Here is a 16,747-nt window from a genome sequence, read left to right as displayed (position 1 = left end):
TACAGAATTGCCAGCCCTCGTTCCCATTCTGGGCTCCCTGTGTCTGGGTTGTTTAAATGAGCCATCCAGGCAGGTTGAGTTAGATTGTGTGCTACAGAACATTCAAGTTTTATACAAAATAAAGCTCTCTTCCTTTGGTCTCATGTAGTAGATAAAGTTCTAAAATACAGACACTGTCATCCTTTGCCCTATGTTCTGATTTAGCTTAATCCCAACCTGATCAGTGTCATTATCTCCACTTCAAGGCTGATATCTTTTATGCTTTTTTGTTTTAACAGTTGTTGTTGCAGCAGTGCTGACTCTCAGAGCTGCAGAAGTCCACCTCTGAGTCTCGGGTGTCACACTGGTGCCCAAAGTTCCAGGGAAATACCAGGTTGCACTCATATAGCACAGCATCTCGGAATGTATAAATAACACTTACAGCTCAGGAATACATGTGACTGCTATAAGAGCTTACCATCTAGGCCCCAGTGTCTTACGTGTTCTCTAAAAGAGACCAGACACCATTTATCCTTTTCTGGCTTATTTTGCACAGCTTAATGTCCTCAAGGTTCATGTACTTGTTCGTGCCTGACAACTTGGTTCCTTTCTGTAGCCACACAATATCCCATCATGTGCATGTACAGTCGTTCACCTTTTATGTCTCATCATTGCACTCTTCAGCCATCTCCACCTGTCAGGCATCATGGATGATGTCCAGAGTAAACAATCCATCTCTCACATCACTCAGTTATACAGTCATCATCACTCTCAATTTTAGACACATTTCATTGCTTCAAAGAGAAAAATAACAAAGCAACACATCCTTAACAAAGAGAAAATCCCAAACTGCCCTTAACTCTTATCCTTTCCCCCAGTTATTTTCCCCTAGTATGCTGCAGTGCTGTGCTCTCTTCCAGTCGCATGTAGGCCATAGCATGCAGCAGTAGTTTTCCCTCTGTTTTGGTTTTTGGTTTGCTAAAGCTGCCGGGATGCTGTATGCCACAACTGGAATGGCTTTTAAAAAGGGGAATTTAGTTACCAGTTTAAAGTTCTAAGCCTAAGAAAAAATGTCCAAACTAAGGCATCCAGGTAAATATACCTTAACTCAAGGAAGGTTGATGGGTCAGGAACACGTCTGTCAGCTGGGAAGTCACGTGGCTGGCGTCTGCTGGTCTCTTTCTCCTGAACCCCGTTGCTTCAGCCTCTGTTCCTGTGGGGGCTCCTCACTCTGCTTCTCCAGGGCTGTCTCTCTTCTCTTGTCTACCCGTGGCTCTCTCCAGGTTCTGGCTTCCTTAACATCTCATGGTGATGTCTGCTGGGCTCCAAGCATCTCAACATACTGTGTCACTATTCTCCAAATGTCGGCATCTGTGTCAGCGCTCTCTGTTGGGTCTGCCATTGCTGGCTCTCTCCAAAATGTTTCCTCTTTGAAAGGATTCCAGTAAACTAATCAAGACCCATCTGGGATAGGTAGAGTCACTTGGGTGTGCCACATCACCGTGGAGATAATCTAATCAAAAGATTCTGACCTACACTATTAAAGTAGGATTAAAAGAAACAGCTGACCCCATAAGATTGGGTCCCAATTGAAACATGCCTTTTCTGGGGTCCATAACACTTTCAAACTGGAACACCCCGTAAACTCCTGTTATTGACTCTCTTAACAAAATTTATACCTTTGGAGAAATTGATACAAAAACTTATTTGTATTTTTTAATCAGTAGGATACATGGCTCTATATAACCCCTTTCAATCATTTTCACCTTCAATATGGCAATATAACTTATAAACACACTAATGAACTACCATCACTTCTATCCATTTCCGTACATCTAAGTTCAGCCTCATTAGGTAACCCTTTACCTGTCTCTAGCTTCCACGTATCTCTAGGTCTCCTATATTCCACATAAGTCTGAGTTTACCTTTACCAGGGTAATATTAGCCAAATCATGTAGTATCTGTCCTTTTATGTCTGTCTAATTTCACTCAGCATTATGTCCTCAAGGCTCATCCATCTTGTCATGTGCTTCAGGACATCATTTTGTCTTGCTGCATAATATTCCATCGTATGTATATACCACGTTTTGTTGATCCACTTGTCTGTTGATGGGCATTTGTTTTTTTTTCCATCTTTTGGCAACTGTGAATAATGCTGCTATGAACATCTGTGTGCAAATGTCTGTTTGTGTCACTGCTTTCAGTTCTTCTGGGTATATAACAGGTAGTGCTGGGTTGTACAGCAACTCGATATTTAGTTTCTGAGGGTTTGGTGGTTACCAAACTCTTCCACAGGGGCTGCACCATTATGCATTCCCACCACCAGTGCACAAGTATCCCATTTTCTCCACATCCTCTCCAACATTTGTAGTTTCCTGTTTGTTTAATAGCAGCCATTCTTATAGGTGTGAGGTGGTATCTCATTGTAGTCTTGATCTGCATTTCCCTTATAGCTAATGATAATGAGTATCTCTTCATGTGCTTTTGAGCCATCTGTATTTGCTCTTCAGAAAAATGTCTATTCATATCTTTTGCCTATTTTATAACTGGGTTGTTTGTCCTTTTATTGTTGAGTTGTATAATTTCTTCATATATATTAGATATCAAACCCTTATCCAATATGTGGTTTCCAAATATTTTCTCCCACTGAGTTGGCTGCCTTTTCGCCTTTCTGACTAAGTCCTTTGAGGCACAGAAGCATTTGGTTTTGAGGAGTTCCCATCCATCTATTTTTTCTTTCATTGCTTGTGCCTTGGGTGTAGAGTTTAAGAAGCTACCTCCATTACTAGGTCTTGAAGATGTTTCACTAAATTTTCTTGTAGGAGTTTTATGGTACTGACTCTTATTTTTGGGTCTTCGATCCACTTTGAGTTAATGTTTGTATAGGGTGTAAGGTAGGGGTCGTCTTTCATTCATTTGGCCATTGATAAACATTCCTCCCGGGCCTACGGATTTGGGCCTACTGATTAAAAATCCCTTTACAGTGGATTTGGGGGCCTTTGTCAACAATGTTGATCTTTTTTAAAAAAATCCTTTTCACTTGATCCTACTGTCTTTTTTTAAAAAAGCTGTGCCCTTAAAATGCCCTATGCATCATACAAACTTAATTTGTTTCCGTTTACTGTCTTCCCCCCACCATCTTTTAATTTAATTAATTTGAGAACTAAAGGTTCTCAAACCTTTTTTTCATTTGTTGTGAATCAACTTTTAGTTCGAGGAATCCACATGTCCACTGGATCAGAATTTCTAGGTAGGACACCAAGGTATTTAACGTTAAAATAATGATAATTGCCCAGGTTGTTCAGATAATTCTTTTTTTTATTATTCACAAATCTTCACACACATACAGTCCATACATGGTGGACAATCAGTGGCTCACAATACCATCACTTGGTTGTGTGTTCATCACCATGATCATTTTTTAAATATAATTTATGTTACAGGCTCTTATTTTGGGGTCTTTGAACCACTTTGAGTTAATGTTTGTGTAGGGTATTAATATAATATTATTTATAAAATTAATAAAATTATTGGTATAAATTATTATTTGTATTAATAAATTAATAAAATGTTAATTAATTTAATTTTATTTAAATAAAATTCAAAAAAGAAAAGAAAAACACTCATACATCCCATACCCCTTACCCCTCCCCGCTCATTGATCACTATAATTTCCATCTACCCAGTTTATTTTACCCCTTAGACCCCCTATTATTTATTTATTTGTTATCCTTTTTTTTTTTTAGCTCATCCTAGTGGGAAAGAAAAATTCCAGTGGGATAGTGGAAAGAATCATGGGCTAAGAACTGCAGGTTGGAGCTGTAACCTTCGCTCTGGGCCGTCCCTGCCTTGCTGTGCTCCGAGGTGCTTCTCTGCAAAAGGAGAACTTGGAAATGAAGGTCCTCCCGCTCCAATTAAAACCTTTGATCCCTTCCAAGAATACCCACGTCTTCATCCCCTCATCCCTGGCTCCTCATTTCTTCTGAGATAGCTGTAGTAGAGAAAGGACAAAGCAAGGAAGGAGGTTTTTAGGCAATGCTAACCATCTGAACATTTGACCAAGTGACTAGCACGTCACAGTTTCGAAAGGTCTTAAGAACTGTGATCTCTGATTGTCAGTAGAATGTAGACTGGCTCTATACAAAAAGGACCAGCAGTAATATTGCAGCTTTTTAAAAATGAGTTGCTACCTAACCATTAAAGGAAATTAGGAATGAAAGTTTGAAAGAAAATTTCATTTTCTTTACATCTGAAGATATTATTAGCATTTTAATATGCAGCTTTCAAGCCCTTTTTCTATATATAATTTTTTGAGGAACATAATTGTGACCCTGCTTTTGTTGGCTGCTTTTTTATTGAACATTTTAAGCTATTTCCCGTATTAACATTTTATGAGACATAATTTTTAATGGCTTCATGTTTCCTTATGAGATTTATTTTTAGCACAAAATCTACCATGAGATATAACAGTTTTATGGGGGCTGACTCCATATCTGAAGCATTTGGAGAACTTTAAAAAAAATAGTTTTTATTGTGAAATATAATAGCCAGATAGAAAAGTTCATAAAATGTAAGTGTCCAGCTTAATGAATTGTAAAAAGAACACTTGTGACATGACAGAATAGAAGCAGCAGCCATAAGCCCTCATTTGGGTTTCTTGTTTTATGAAGTGCCCATTTTGTGAAATGCCCAATTTTCTGTTTGGTCATTTTATCTTTTTCTTATGGCCCATAGTAGTAGTTGTTGTTTTTAAAAAATATATTCTGGGCGGGCCATGGTGTCTCAGCAGGCAAGAACGCTTGCCTGCCATGCCAGAGGACCTGGGTTTGATTCCCAGTGCCTGCCCATGTAAAAAAGAAAAAAAAATATATATATATATATGTATTCTAGGGTGGGGCGATGGTGGCTCAGTGGCAGAGGTCTCGCCGGCCATGCCAGAGACCCAGGTTCGATTCCCGGTGCCTGCCCATGTTAAAATATATATATATTCTAGCTATGAGTCCTTCGTTGGTTATATGAATCTCTATGTTTTCCCGCTTGGTGGCTTGCTTTTTCATCTCCTTAATGGCGTCTCCTGATGACTTTTCTTGACTTTAATGTCGTACGCTTTGCCAGTTTTCCCCTTCATGGCTGGAGCTTTTTGTGCTTTCCCTGGTGAAGTTTTCATTGACCTTGAGCTGCACAGTGCTGACCTTGAAGGACACGAGTGTTGGAATCGAAGGTGGAATTCATGGAGATTGGTGCGGGGTGTCCTGGTGGCCCTGGGGAGGAGACCCTGGGGGTCTGTAGTGATGCTCGCCCCAGGGGTCCCTGGACACTAGGTGAAAAACTCCTGCTGCCGCGACCTCCCTGTCGGTCGGCACGGGGCTCTTTTGTGGCCACTGCAGTGCGAGGAGATCTGTTCTAGTTTGCTAGCTGCTGGAATGCAATATACCAGAAATGGAATGGTTTTTAAAAAGGGGGATTTAATAAGTTGCTAGTTGAGAGTTCTAAGGCCATGAAAATGACGCAATTAAACAAGTCTATAGAAATGTCCAATCTAAGCCATCCAGGGAAAGATACCTTGGTTCAAGAAGGCCAAAGGAGTTCAGGGTTTCTCTCTCAAGTGAGAAGGCACATGGTGAACACAGTCACAGTTCCTCTCTCAGCTGGAAAGGCACATGGTGAACACGGCGTCATCTGCTAGCTTCTCCTGGCTTCCAGTTTCATGAAGCTCCCTGGGAGGCGTTTTCCTTCATCTCCAAAGGTCGCTGGCTGGTGGACTCTGCTTCTCATGGCTGTGTCGTTCTGCTCTGCTCTCTCTGAATCTCTTTCATTCTCTAAAATGTTTCTTCTTTTATAGGACTCCAGAAACTTATCAAGAGCCCCCCAAATGGGTGGAGACATGTCATCACCTAATCCAGTTTAACAAACACTCTTATTAAATCACATCTCCAGGGAGATGATCTGGTTACAGATTCAAACATACAGTATTGAATAGGGATTATTCTGCCTTTATGAAATGGGATTTTGATTAGAACATGGCTTTTCTAGGGGACATACATCCTTTCAAACAGCACAAGACCCGTGGGATAGCTTTCCCTCTCACCAGGTGTGTTCCTGTGCGGTGGCACTCCCAGCCGGAACCGTGGTCCTCCGTGACACGTCGTGCCATCCCAAGTCCCTGGCCTCTGCCAGGTGGGCTCTGGGCATGGCATGCTGCTGCCTCTGCTTGCTTCCTCATGCTCACCATCAAAACCCCCTTTGCCACCTCGAAGCCCCAGACAAGACCTGTAGCCCGGGACACTGTCCCTTCCATGGGGAGAGGCTTTTAGGATGGCTTCAGGGCCAGGGAGCTGGACCACGCAGACACTTTACTTTATTAATTTTTTTTTTTGCATGGACAGGCACCGGGAAATGAACCCGGGTCTCTGGCATGGCAGGCGAGAACTCTGCCACTGAGCCACCATGGCCCACCCGACACTTTACTTTAGAACTAAAGTAGAGGTGATGTGTTTCCCACCTGGTTTGGAGAGGAGAGAGTGTCATTTTGTTATTCCCCCGCTCTTCGTTGGTTTTTATTTTAAGCAGGAGGAACTCCCCATTGGAGTCCGTCCAGACTGCACCCTGAGCTCTGTCTCAAGCTGGCTGACACTGTGCTTCTCATGTAGAATGTCTTTTTGTCTCTCCCTGTTCAAGTCCTGCCCCCATTTCATGCACCGTCCAGCGCCAGCTCTCTGTAAAGCCCTTCCCAAGGTTTGTGGTCAGAAATACCTACTCTCTCCCCAAAACCCTTCGCAAGGGTTCCCGCTTTCCTGTGAGTTTCAGGGAACGTGAGGGAAGGAGGTTGAGCTGAAATCCTACCATCCCCTCTGCTAGAGAACGACAGCTCTTTTCACTGACGGCTGTCACCAGAAAGCATTCCAGCCTCTCTGTGAGCAACAGTAGGTCTTTATACCCAAAAATGGGATTATCGGATCATAAACCTTCCACTTTAGCAGATATTGCCAAATTATTTCCCACGTGGTTGTCCTAATTTACTCCTACAGCCGTGTAACAGAGTGTCAGTTTCCCAGTCCTTGACAGTCTGTAACCTCTTAATTTTTGCCATTCTCTTGGCTCTGAAATGCTATCTCCTGCACTTGGTCGGCATCTTTATGGACTAAAGAGGTTGAGGGTCAGCATCCTTTTATGTGCTTACTAGGCGTTCATGTTTCCTCTTTGTGATAACATCATCGTTTCTTTTGCCTCTTTGTCCTTTTCTTTTTCATTTCCTGGAGCTCTTTATATATTCTGGACCGCCTCTGGAGGAGGTAAGTAGGGCAGGTATTTTCCCAGGCTCTGTCCGTTTTGTTCTGCCAGCACATCTAGGGTGTAGGCTTCTTCTGCGTGGGGCGAGGTGACTCACCACGGCGTCTGCATTCCAGCAGTAGGAAGGGGAAGGGGGCACATCTTACCCTTTAAAGCTGTGACCTGGAGGTGACACTCGGTCACTCAGACTCACACCCCACTGGCCAGAGCTTGGTCCTCCGGGTACACCGAGGCTGGGTAACGTGGCCTGTATTTCACATAGTTATTTGCCCAACTAAAAATTCGACGAGAATGGATTGAAAGACTTGGAAGAGTTCCATCCTGAGAAGCAGCAGCTACATGGGATAGCGTTATCCTCAAATTACAGGTGTCTCCAGCAGAGCTTTTTCTGATAATTGTCAACGTTCATATTTTATTAGAACCCCATTTGAAGGGCCTTTAATAACAATAGTATGGTTTGGTAAACATGCTTTCATTTTTATTTCTACAAGGGCATTTATGATTATCAAAGAAAAGAGTGAAGAAGGAATAATGGGAAATGAGATGGATCTGCGTTGATACCAAAATGAAATTTGTGGTGCATTTGTGTAGTTAATTGACAGCAAAGGAGGCCATGTTCATTATTTTTACAACATTCTGAGGAATACAGAATGTTGTTACTAGAGAATTTTCTTAAATACACCCCGAACATTTATTTTTGTCAAGTTCACGTTTATCTTAAGCTAAAGTATACAAATCAGATGATGTGGTTTTAAATTGGTAGACAAGGGAGTTTTCGTGTATACCTGGTTTTTCTTGGTTTCTCTTCCCACCTCTTCCTCCGTAGCTAATTGCAGGTGCTGTCTGATTTCTCCAGGTACGGTGTGAGTCCTGAGAATATCATCCTCTACGGCCAGAGTATTGGGACTGTCCCCACAGTGGACCTGGCCTCGCGGTACGAGTGTGCAGCGGTAATTCTCCACTCCCCTCTGATGTCTGGCCTGCGGGTGGCCTTTCCCGATACCAGGAAGACTTACTGCTTTGATGCTTTCCCCAGGTGGGTGCACATTGGTACGGCCAGGCCAAGGCGGCCGGTTCAGCAGTGGACTCTCCTCACAAAGCCAGGGGACTTGGGTTTGGGTCGGACCTGCCACTAGCCACGTACCAGGAATGTTGAACATGTACCCAGCGCGGCCATCTGTCGGACCCCGTGCTGGGCACGTGTGGGCACATACGTGGGGTATGTGGACACACACTGGCACAACACAACACTAGCAAAAGACTTTGTCCCCTGACTCTTGTGAAAACCTACCAGGTGGTGCTCACTTCGGCAGCACGTATACTAAAATTGGAACAATACGGAGAAAATTAGCCCGGCCCATGTACAAGTATGACACGCAAATCTGTAAAGCATTCCATATATATATTTTTAAATCTACCAGGTGAAATATAAAAGTGTAAATATAATTGTTCTGAGATTAGGAATCACTGGATCAGCTGCATGTAGTGTCCCGTGCAGGCTCAAAAGAAGCATCCCTGGGTCCTGAAGGAACTTGGGTCACAATTCATCCATTCGTTCCGATGGACAGATATTGCTGAACCATGGAGCAGTCAGTACAAAATATGTAATAAGGCAATTAGCAGTGGTCTGTCCACTCAAATGAAAACTACAAACATTTACAATTTTGACATCTTTCTGATGTTTTCCATCAGAGAATGCAGGTAAGAGGAGACGTGCCATATCCATTCATCTCTGTAATTAGAACAAAAGATCAAGTGACTTGCAAGCCAGGTGTCTGTCTTTGGGGACTGGCCACGGGAACGTAAGTGAACATACCGTCCCGCCCATCCCAGACCCCCTGCGGGGCGCTCGGTTCATCCCACGCTCCCTCTTTCCCCAGCATTGCTCCCCTGCAGAGGGGGCTGCACCCACGGGTGGGGTGGGGGGGAACGAGAGCCCGCTGCCAGCCACAGCCCTGTCCTGCCTGTCCCCGCGATGCAGGACCACTGCCAGCCGAAACCCTGCCATTCTCCAGTTCCCACAAATAGGAAGGAAAAGAGATGGGTAACTTTACTGGCAATGCACAAGTACCAAGCACATCGGTTTCTTCAGATAACTCTGGAAATTTCTCCTTTTTTTTTTGTATCTAAGTTGAGAAGAGTGTTTTTATGAAAAAGTATCTCCACCTAAAGTTTCCCCAAAGTACACTGAGAAAGTGGCCTGAGGTTATTATGACAGGACAGGCTGCCTCATCTTGCTGTTTTATAAGGAGAGCCTTGGCAGAAGTAGCCTACATTTTCTGGGATTTTGACTGCCCATTAATTCCCGCTGTTCTGCTCTGACCTGCTGCGGGGAATAAGGGGGGAAAGGACATCGTTTGGTTGCATAAACATCTGTCACTCAGACTGTCTCACCTCACAGGAGGAAATCTGGTGTGGACACCTCGAGCTCCATCCTAGGTGGCCTGTACAGCTTCGGGACGTGCAGCTTCCTGGGAAAAGTTGAGCTGCAGATTTCTAGGGCTGTGGCTTGGAATGCTAAATAGGGCTAATGTGCCCCTAAATGCAGTGTTATTCGTGCTGAATTGGTAATGAGAGGCCAGTTTGTTGAAATACAGATTCTTAGCATGTCTGCGGAAAGAACTGCCAGGAATTACCCTGGCAACAAAATGAATAGGTGTTTTTTCCTGACTCTTAAACTATCATATGACTTAAAATACAGCTCTGACAAGTGATTGCAGCTTGTTAATTAACAATAATTAGCAGGTAATCTTTGCTGAGATTGTCTGGTACACCGGGTATTGGGCTAAACGTTTCATGCGTGTTTTTCCCAATTAATCCTTACCACAGCCTTATGAAATTGTCCCAATTATTATACTCATTTTTCAGGTGAGACTTAAGAGACATTGAGTGATTTGTTCAGTTAAGGTTGGTGAGTGTAGACAGCAAAAAAAGAAAAGAAATGCCATTCCTCATATTTAACACCATAAATTATTAATATAACATTTTAAACTGTTCATGATAGAATTAACTTTCATTATTAATTGGGCTGGGGAACCATATTTTTGACAGTCTCCCTTGCTTCCAAGTGACAGAATTGTCCTTGTATGTGTTCAACCCTTAAAAGGAAGAAACTTTCACATTTCCCTTTAATATTAAAAAGTACAGAAAGGGAGTCCTGATCATTACTTGGTTTATAGTTTATTGTCTTTTACCTCTTTTTCAGTTAGAATCAGATGATGGGATGTAACTTCAGATTCACACTACAGGCAGGCAGTAGAGATTCTCTTAAATTTTGCAGCACACAGTACAGTCCCTGGTTCATTACACCATGCAGTAAAGATCTTTTTAATTGAATTGAGCTCTCTTAATTCTTTGGAGAGGAAGATACTTTAAAGCTAAATATGGGGAGAAAAGTAGGTTTCCAAACAGGATTCCTAATCTGCAAATGACGTGGCTTTTACAGTCTTCCTGGGATGTCTGGAAGCGTTCTCTTGCTTCACAAGTTCTTATGAAGCCGATATGACATTTGTTTGTCAATCTTTGGAATGTGTAATTGATGTCAGAGACCTTTAGTATCCCCATGACCTCGTTTCAGTTATTTAAAAATCTCTCTGAACTTGAATTTCCTCATTGGTAAAACGGAGCAGACAGTCCCTCCCTTGAGGTGCTTCATTTAGGATTAAATGGGATTGTGTGTGTGAGGCGCCTCTTGCAAAGCACCTGACTATGATGAATGTTTAACACACTTTAGGTAGTATTTTTTTTAAATATATTTTCATTGGGAAATCTTCACACACACAAACAATTATGTGTCTCATCATATAGTTGTGTATTCATCACCATAGCCATTTTTAGAACATTTGCATCACTCCAGATAAAAAAATAAAAGGAAAAGAGAAAAAACTCATACATCCCATACCCCTTACCCCTCCCTCTCATTGTCCACTGGCATTTTGGTCTACACAACTTTTTATCCTATATCCCACCCTCTACCCACATTATTTCTTTATTTTTTATCCTTGTTGTTTTACTCATCTGTACATACCCTGGATAAAAGGAGCATCAGACACAAGGTTTTCACAATCACACAGTCACATTGTGAAAGCTCTGTAGTCATACAATTGTCTTTAAGAATCAAGGCTACAGAACATAGTTTAACAGTCTTATGTACTTCCCTCCAGCTACTCCAATATACCATAAGCTAAAATGGGATATCTATATAATGCATAAGAATAACCTTCAGAATAACCTCTTGACTCCGTTAGAAATCTCTCAGCCACTGAAACTCTTTTTTTCATTTCTCTCTTCCACCTTTTGGTTAAGAAGACTTTCTCAATCTCTTGATGCTGGGTCCTGGCTCATCCTGGGAGTCCTGTCCCACGCTTCTGGGGAGATTTACACCCCTGGGAGTCATGTCCCACATAGAGAGGGGCAGAGCAGTGAGTTCATCTGTCGAGTTGACTTAGAGAGAGAGGCCACATGTGAGCAACAAAAGAGGTTCTCTGGGGTGATTCTTAGACATAATTATCAGTAGGCTTAGCCTATCCCTTACAAGAATAAGTTTCATAGGGGCAAGACTACTGAACTGGTTGTCCCCACTGCTTGTGAGAATATCAGAAATTCCCTAGGTGGGGAAGTTTAATATTTCCTTCTTTCTCCCCAGACCTCCAAGGGGACACTGCAAATACTTTTTTATTTTCTGCCCAAATTACTCTGAGATGTATCAGGACATTGCACTAACCTGTACAAACCAACAAGATTTCACGCCTTATTCAAGATTCCATGTAATTATGGTGTTCAAATAAACTGACCATACAAGTTAAATTCAATAATGTACTACTCAAAATATAAATTTTGCACCAAGTAAACATCTTTCCCTTTACTCTTACATAGAAGTTGAAGTTTTAAAATACAAACTGTATCATCCTTTACCCAGTATTCTGATTTTCCTTAGTCCTATCCAGATCAGGCCCTACAGATCTCTAGCTGAAGTCCAATCACTTTTTCAACTATTTAACAGTTCCTGTATGGGGTAATGCTGACTTTCATTTCTTCAGTGCTCTAACTCTGAGCCTCAGGTATCACATAAATACCCAAAATTTCAGGGTATTAAAGAGAGAGGCCATATCTGAGCAACGAAAAAGAGGTTCTCCGGGATGACCAAGTTATACACAAATAACTCAGTATCTCAGAATTTAGAAATAACAGTTACGAATTCTGAATATATGTGACTGCTGTAAGAGTTTACAATCTAGGACCCTTTACAATAGGCCCCAACCTGATAACCCATGCTCTCAACTGCAGTTCTCTGAATTTATATATTATATTCAGTCCGTACGAGGGCGGCGTGATAATATTTGTCTTTTTTTGCTTCTGCCATTTAATTCAACATGATGTCTTAAGGTTCATTCCCCTAGTTGCATGCCTCACAACTTCACTTCTTCTTGCAGCTGCTTAGTAGTCCATTATACTTATACACCAGTTTCCTTCTTCCATTCCTCAGTTGTTGTGCCCTTAGGCCGCCTCCATCCACTGTGAATCAGGAGCACTGCCAGCATAGACACCTGTGCAAATGTCCCTTCCTGTCCCCACACCCAGTTCCTCCAGGTGGACACCTAGCAGCCGGGTCTCAGGATCACATGGCAACCCCACCTCAACCTCCTGGGGGACCACCACACTGCCCTCCAAGGGGCCGCACCGCCCTTAGCTAGTACTTTTAACAAAAAGAGTCCCACAGATAGTACCAACCGTTATCCTTTTGTAAACTTTGACAAGCATCAAATGTGGAAAGAAAGGTGAACTCTGAGAGGGACTTTGGCAGGAGGACATGCTGGAGAGAGGGTCACTTCTCTTGACCTACTCCTGTGTTTCCTGACTTGCCCCGTCAGAGAAGCCACCTGGGCACCAGCCAATATGCTTTGGGGGGCTTGCTTTCCTCTCTGCAATATTTTTTTTTTTTTTGCTTTCAGAGCCTGCAGCACATTCTTTTGAATATCCTGTTTATCCTCTGAGGGTAGTTGTGAGTTTTGTAAACAGTCAGAAGTCATATCTAGGGATTAAGTTAAATTTTTGAGCCTAAGTAGTACATGTTTTGATTAAAAATGAGGCTTTTGCTTTTATGAAATGGGTGTTTGTGAGTATGTTAATTGACTCTTGAGTGTTCTGAAAAACTAAGCTGCAGTGGATTAAGTGTCCCACTTCAAAAGGAGTCATTTGTCCAGATATATAAGTTCCGGGCTGTTTGTTTTTTTTTAATAAAGCCCTATGTCGTAAATACGAATAAATAAAAGATATTAGTTCCTCTTGTTGGTTAGATGGATGGTTTTTAGGAATTCTGTTTTTAATAAAATAGCTTTGACAAAAGCACGATGGCTAAATGCACTATTGGATCCTAGAATGGAAAAAGGATATTAGTGGAAATACTGGTGAAACCCGAATAAAGCCTGGAGTTAAGTTATTGGTAGTATACCAATATGCCAGTTTCTTAGTTTTGAGAAATGTACCACTGTAATAGAAGACGTCAACCTTATGGGGAAAGAGTTTAGGGTTTTGTGGGAACTCTCCACTATCTTTGCAACTTTTCCATAAATCTAGTTATTCCAAAAGTAAAGGTTTATTTAAAAAAAATACCTACGAAAATGGAAGAAAACCACGACGTGGCCATCCTTGCATGTGGAGTTTGATTTACTGATCATTAACGAGGATGTATATTATCCATGTGCGTAACTAAAGGAGTCCCTTTTCTTCCCCTTTCCCCCTTCCCCTTTCCCCCTTCCCCGTTCCCCCTCCCCCTTCCCCCTCCCCCTTCCCCCCTCCCCCCTGCCTGTTTTTCAGCATTGACAAGATTTCCAAAGTCACCTCTCCCGTGCTGGTCATCCACGGAACAGAGGACGAGGTCATTGACTTCTCCCATGGCCTGGCGATGTATGAGCGCTGCCCCCGGGCCGTGGAGCCCCTCTGGGTTGAAGGGGCTGGCCATAATGACATAGAGCTCTATGCGCAATATCTTGAAAGACTAAAACAGTTCATATCTCATGAGCTCCCCAATTCCTGAAGACGGCGACTCGATTTTACCTCATTTACTGTGAACAGAAGAGTCCTCTGTTTTGCACACGCTTTAACTGGATAGCTGAAATGGCTTGATAACCACGAAGACGTGTCCAGCATTTGGGGTGTTCTAATCAGCTTGTATCTAGAGATTGTTCTCCCGAATTCACACCCGTTAACCCGAACTGCTGTGATTTCCAGCTGCGTTACCTTGCAGGAATGGAAATGACCGCTGAACGTGAGAACGGTTTTCTAGTGCTGTATAAAGTCTGCCCACGTCTGTTTTCTCTACCTTACCCACCATTTATAATTCATGTATGCAGGACTCAGCTCCCTCTCCGCCCTCGTTCTCAGTATTTGACATGCAGCTGTCTCTCTGCCGCTGGACTCATGGGTTCTGGCCATTTGTGAAACTCTGGTAGTGGAACTGGAAAACTGTTGTGATGAAAACTCCTTTGTTAATTTTTTTCAACAGGCTGCCCTTTCCCCGAACAAATCAGTTGAAGGGTAATTGACTGGAATTCTCGTGAACCGCTTCAACAACTGTAACCATATAGATATAACTGGAATATTCTTAAAATGAAACTGGGGTTTTTTTTAAGTGTAAATTTATTACTAGCCAACAGAGTCTTAATATTTTGATCGTCTGGCTGGTCTAACAAAGGGCCTAGCAGACTTTCCTCTGTAAAGCCCTCCTTGTAGGCTTTTTTTAAAGTACTGTACATATTCCAATTCCATTGTGCATAGATTCTTAATGGGTAGTTTTCTTTTGTCAGGCCACAACAATGAACTGCAAATTCCTTGTTTGTAATGTAAATGATTGAATACATTTTGTTAATATGTTTTTATTCCTATGTTTTGCTATTAAAAATTTTATAACATTTCCAAGACAAAAATGACAAGTTAATGCTTTGGAGAATTTCTGTAATTAAAATTTCACTAAACTAATCTTTTTTGTTTAGGAGTTATTTGGTTTTTGACACTGGAGTTGCGCCGAATAAGCATAAAAAAAATGTAAGACGTGTAAATTGCTACACCACTTGTATTGGTGGGGGGGTTTGGGTTGGGGGAGTTCTTTGGTTTTATTTTCATTTTTCTTCAAAGTTAAAAGCCTTAAATGTACTGGAAGCCTCAGATCATTGTACAACTGGATTGTGGTTGACTGCCTGTCTGTACTGTTGCTTGGGTGGGCACAGTGGTTGCTGATGGAATAAAGGATGCATGGATCAGAATGTGTGGGTTTTTTTCCTCCTTCATCTCTCCATTGAAGAAAATGGTGAATAAGAAAATAACATTTTGTCTCGATTTAAGAAGAAACCCTCAGAACTTACAAGCTTCCTCCTTTTCTTTTTAACCTGTAAGAGACCTTAGATTACTTTTGGAAGAAGCCAAGATATAAAACATAGCAGGAAAGGGCAGAGAGTATCTAAGTAGAGCGCGCATTGGGTTCTGGCTAGAAAAGAAAACCTGAGAAGGCCGTCTCACCGCGACTGGCCAGGAGGGAGCAGGTGCCTGCTTCTCTGGGGAGGACAGAACATGCCCTTGCCATCCTGGAGCTAAGTGTGTTCCGCAGAGTCTTTTCAGCCCTTAGACCACCTGGCTGGAAGAAGACCGATGAGGGATGCTAGCTGTCAACTCTTAGAGCCAGCCTTCCCGAGCAGGAGCAGGCATCAGGTGGGAATAATGAGGCGGGGAGGGAGAGTGTGAGGACGCACGTGCGGGCTACTTCCCGATCTTAAGTGGTACCCACGGGGAGCCTTGGGAGGTGGCAGCTGGCTTTCCAGCCCAGAATCCCAGGAGCCCTCGAAGAGAAAGAGGCACAGCCCAAGAACTGCTTTGGCGGCTCTAGAGAGCTCATCTCGTTTTCTAAAGTCTTGATTTCTGATCTCACCTGTATGCTGCTTACATCTTCTAGAATCATTTCCCCTCCCTTCACCTGCCAAAATAATTGAGTAACTTTCCTTTGGTCAGCCAGATTTCAGCAGTGTCAGCCGGAAAAGATGATAGGATTGACAATAGCAGAAACTAAGGTGGCAGGGCCCTTTTGTGTCGTTGTTTTGTGACATATTGGTGATTTACATCCATTAGAAGCAGCTCATGCTTTCTGGTTTCTGAGTTCTTTCTCAAAACCAACGATTTTGTCTGCCCTCTGCCAGAGTTTGAACATGGGGCAGGATTCCTGTGAAGATGGCATTACGTGGTGACAGCGGGAAGCTGGGGACAACCTCGGGGGGACTTCTCCAAGTCACCCTTCCCGAGTTAAGGTCTTTGCAGAGCTGTCTCCCTTCAAACTCGGCACAGGCACGTGGTTTTCACAAGCTGCGGTTTTCTTGTCTGAGAAAAGCTCAAGCAACCATCTCAGATCCTTTCAGAGCATAGAAAAAGGCACGCGTAGTGTTTCTAATGTATGGACTCATGCCTTACACTTGCATAAGTCCTTTTAAAAGTA

At 42.6% G+C, this 16,747-nt stretch overlaps 1 protein-coding gene and 1 non-coding gene across 2 annotated transcripts in view; both read left to right on the top strand.

Moving 5' to 3' along the window:
• The window catches only part of ABHD17C (abhydrolase domain containing 17C, depalmitoylase), a 63,126-nt gene extending 47,596 nt beyond the window's left edge, over positions 1 to 15,530 (top strand). Inside the window, exons 2-3 of the mRNA XM_077128515.1 lie at positions 8,126 to 8,305; positions 14,086 to 15,530. Of these exons, the coding sequence (XP_076984630.1) occupies positions 8,126 to 8,305; positions 14,086 to 14,305 (400 nt within the window). The 3' untranslated portion in view covers positions 14,306 to 15,530. The remainder of the gene's footprint in view (positions 1 to 8,125; positions 8,306 to 14,085) is intronic.
• On the top strand, positions 8,567 to 8,673 carry LOC143656626 (U6 spliceosomal RNA). The gene has a single exon (XR_013162541.1). It is a non-coding gene; the product is annotated as a U6 spliceosomal RNA (small nuclear RNA).
• Positions 15,531 to 16,747: the final 1,217 nt, after the last annotated feature.

This window comes from Tamandua tetradactyla, chromosome 14 (genome assembly GCF_023851605.1).
Source record: "Tamandua tetradactyla isolate mTamTet1 chromosome 14, mTamTet1.pri, whole genome shotgun sequence".
NCBI lineage: Eukaryota > Metazoa > Chordata > Mammalia > Pilosa > Myrmecophagidae > Tamandua > Tamandua tetradactyla.
Note: the sequence above shows the minus strand (reverse complement) of the source record. Positions and strands in the feature narration are given on the sequence as shown.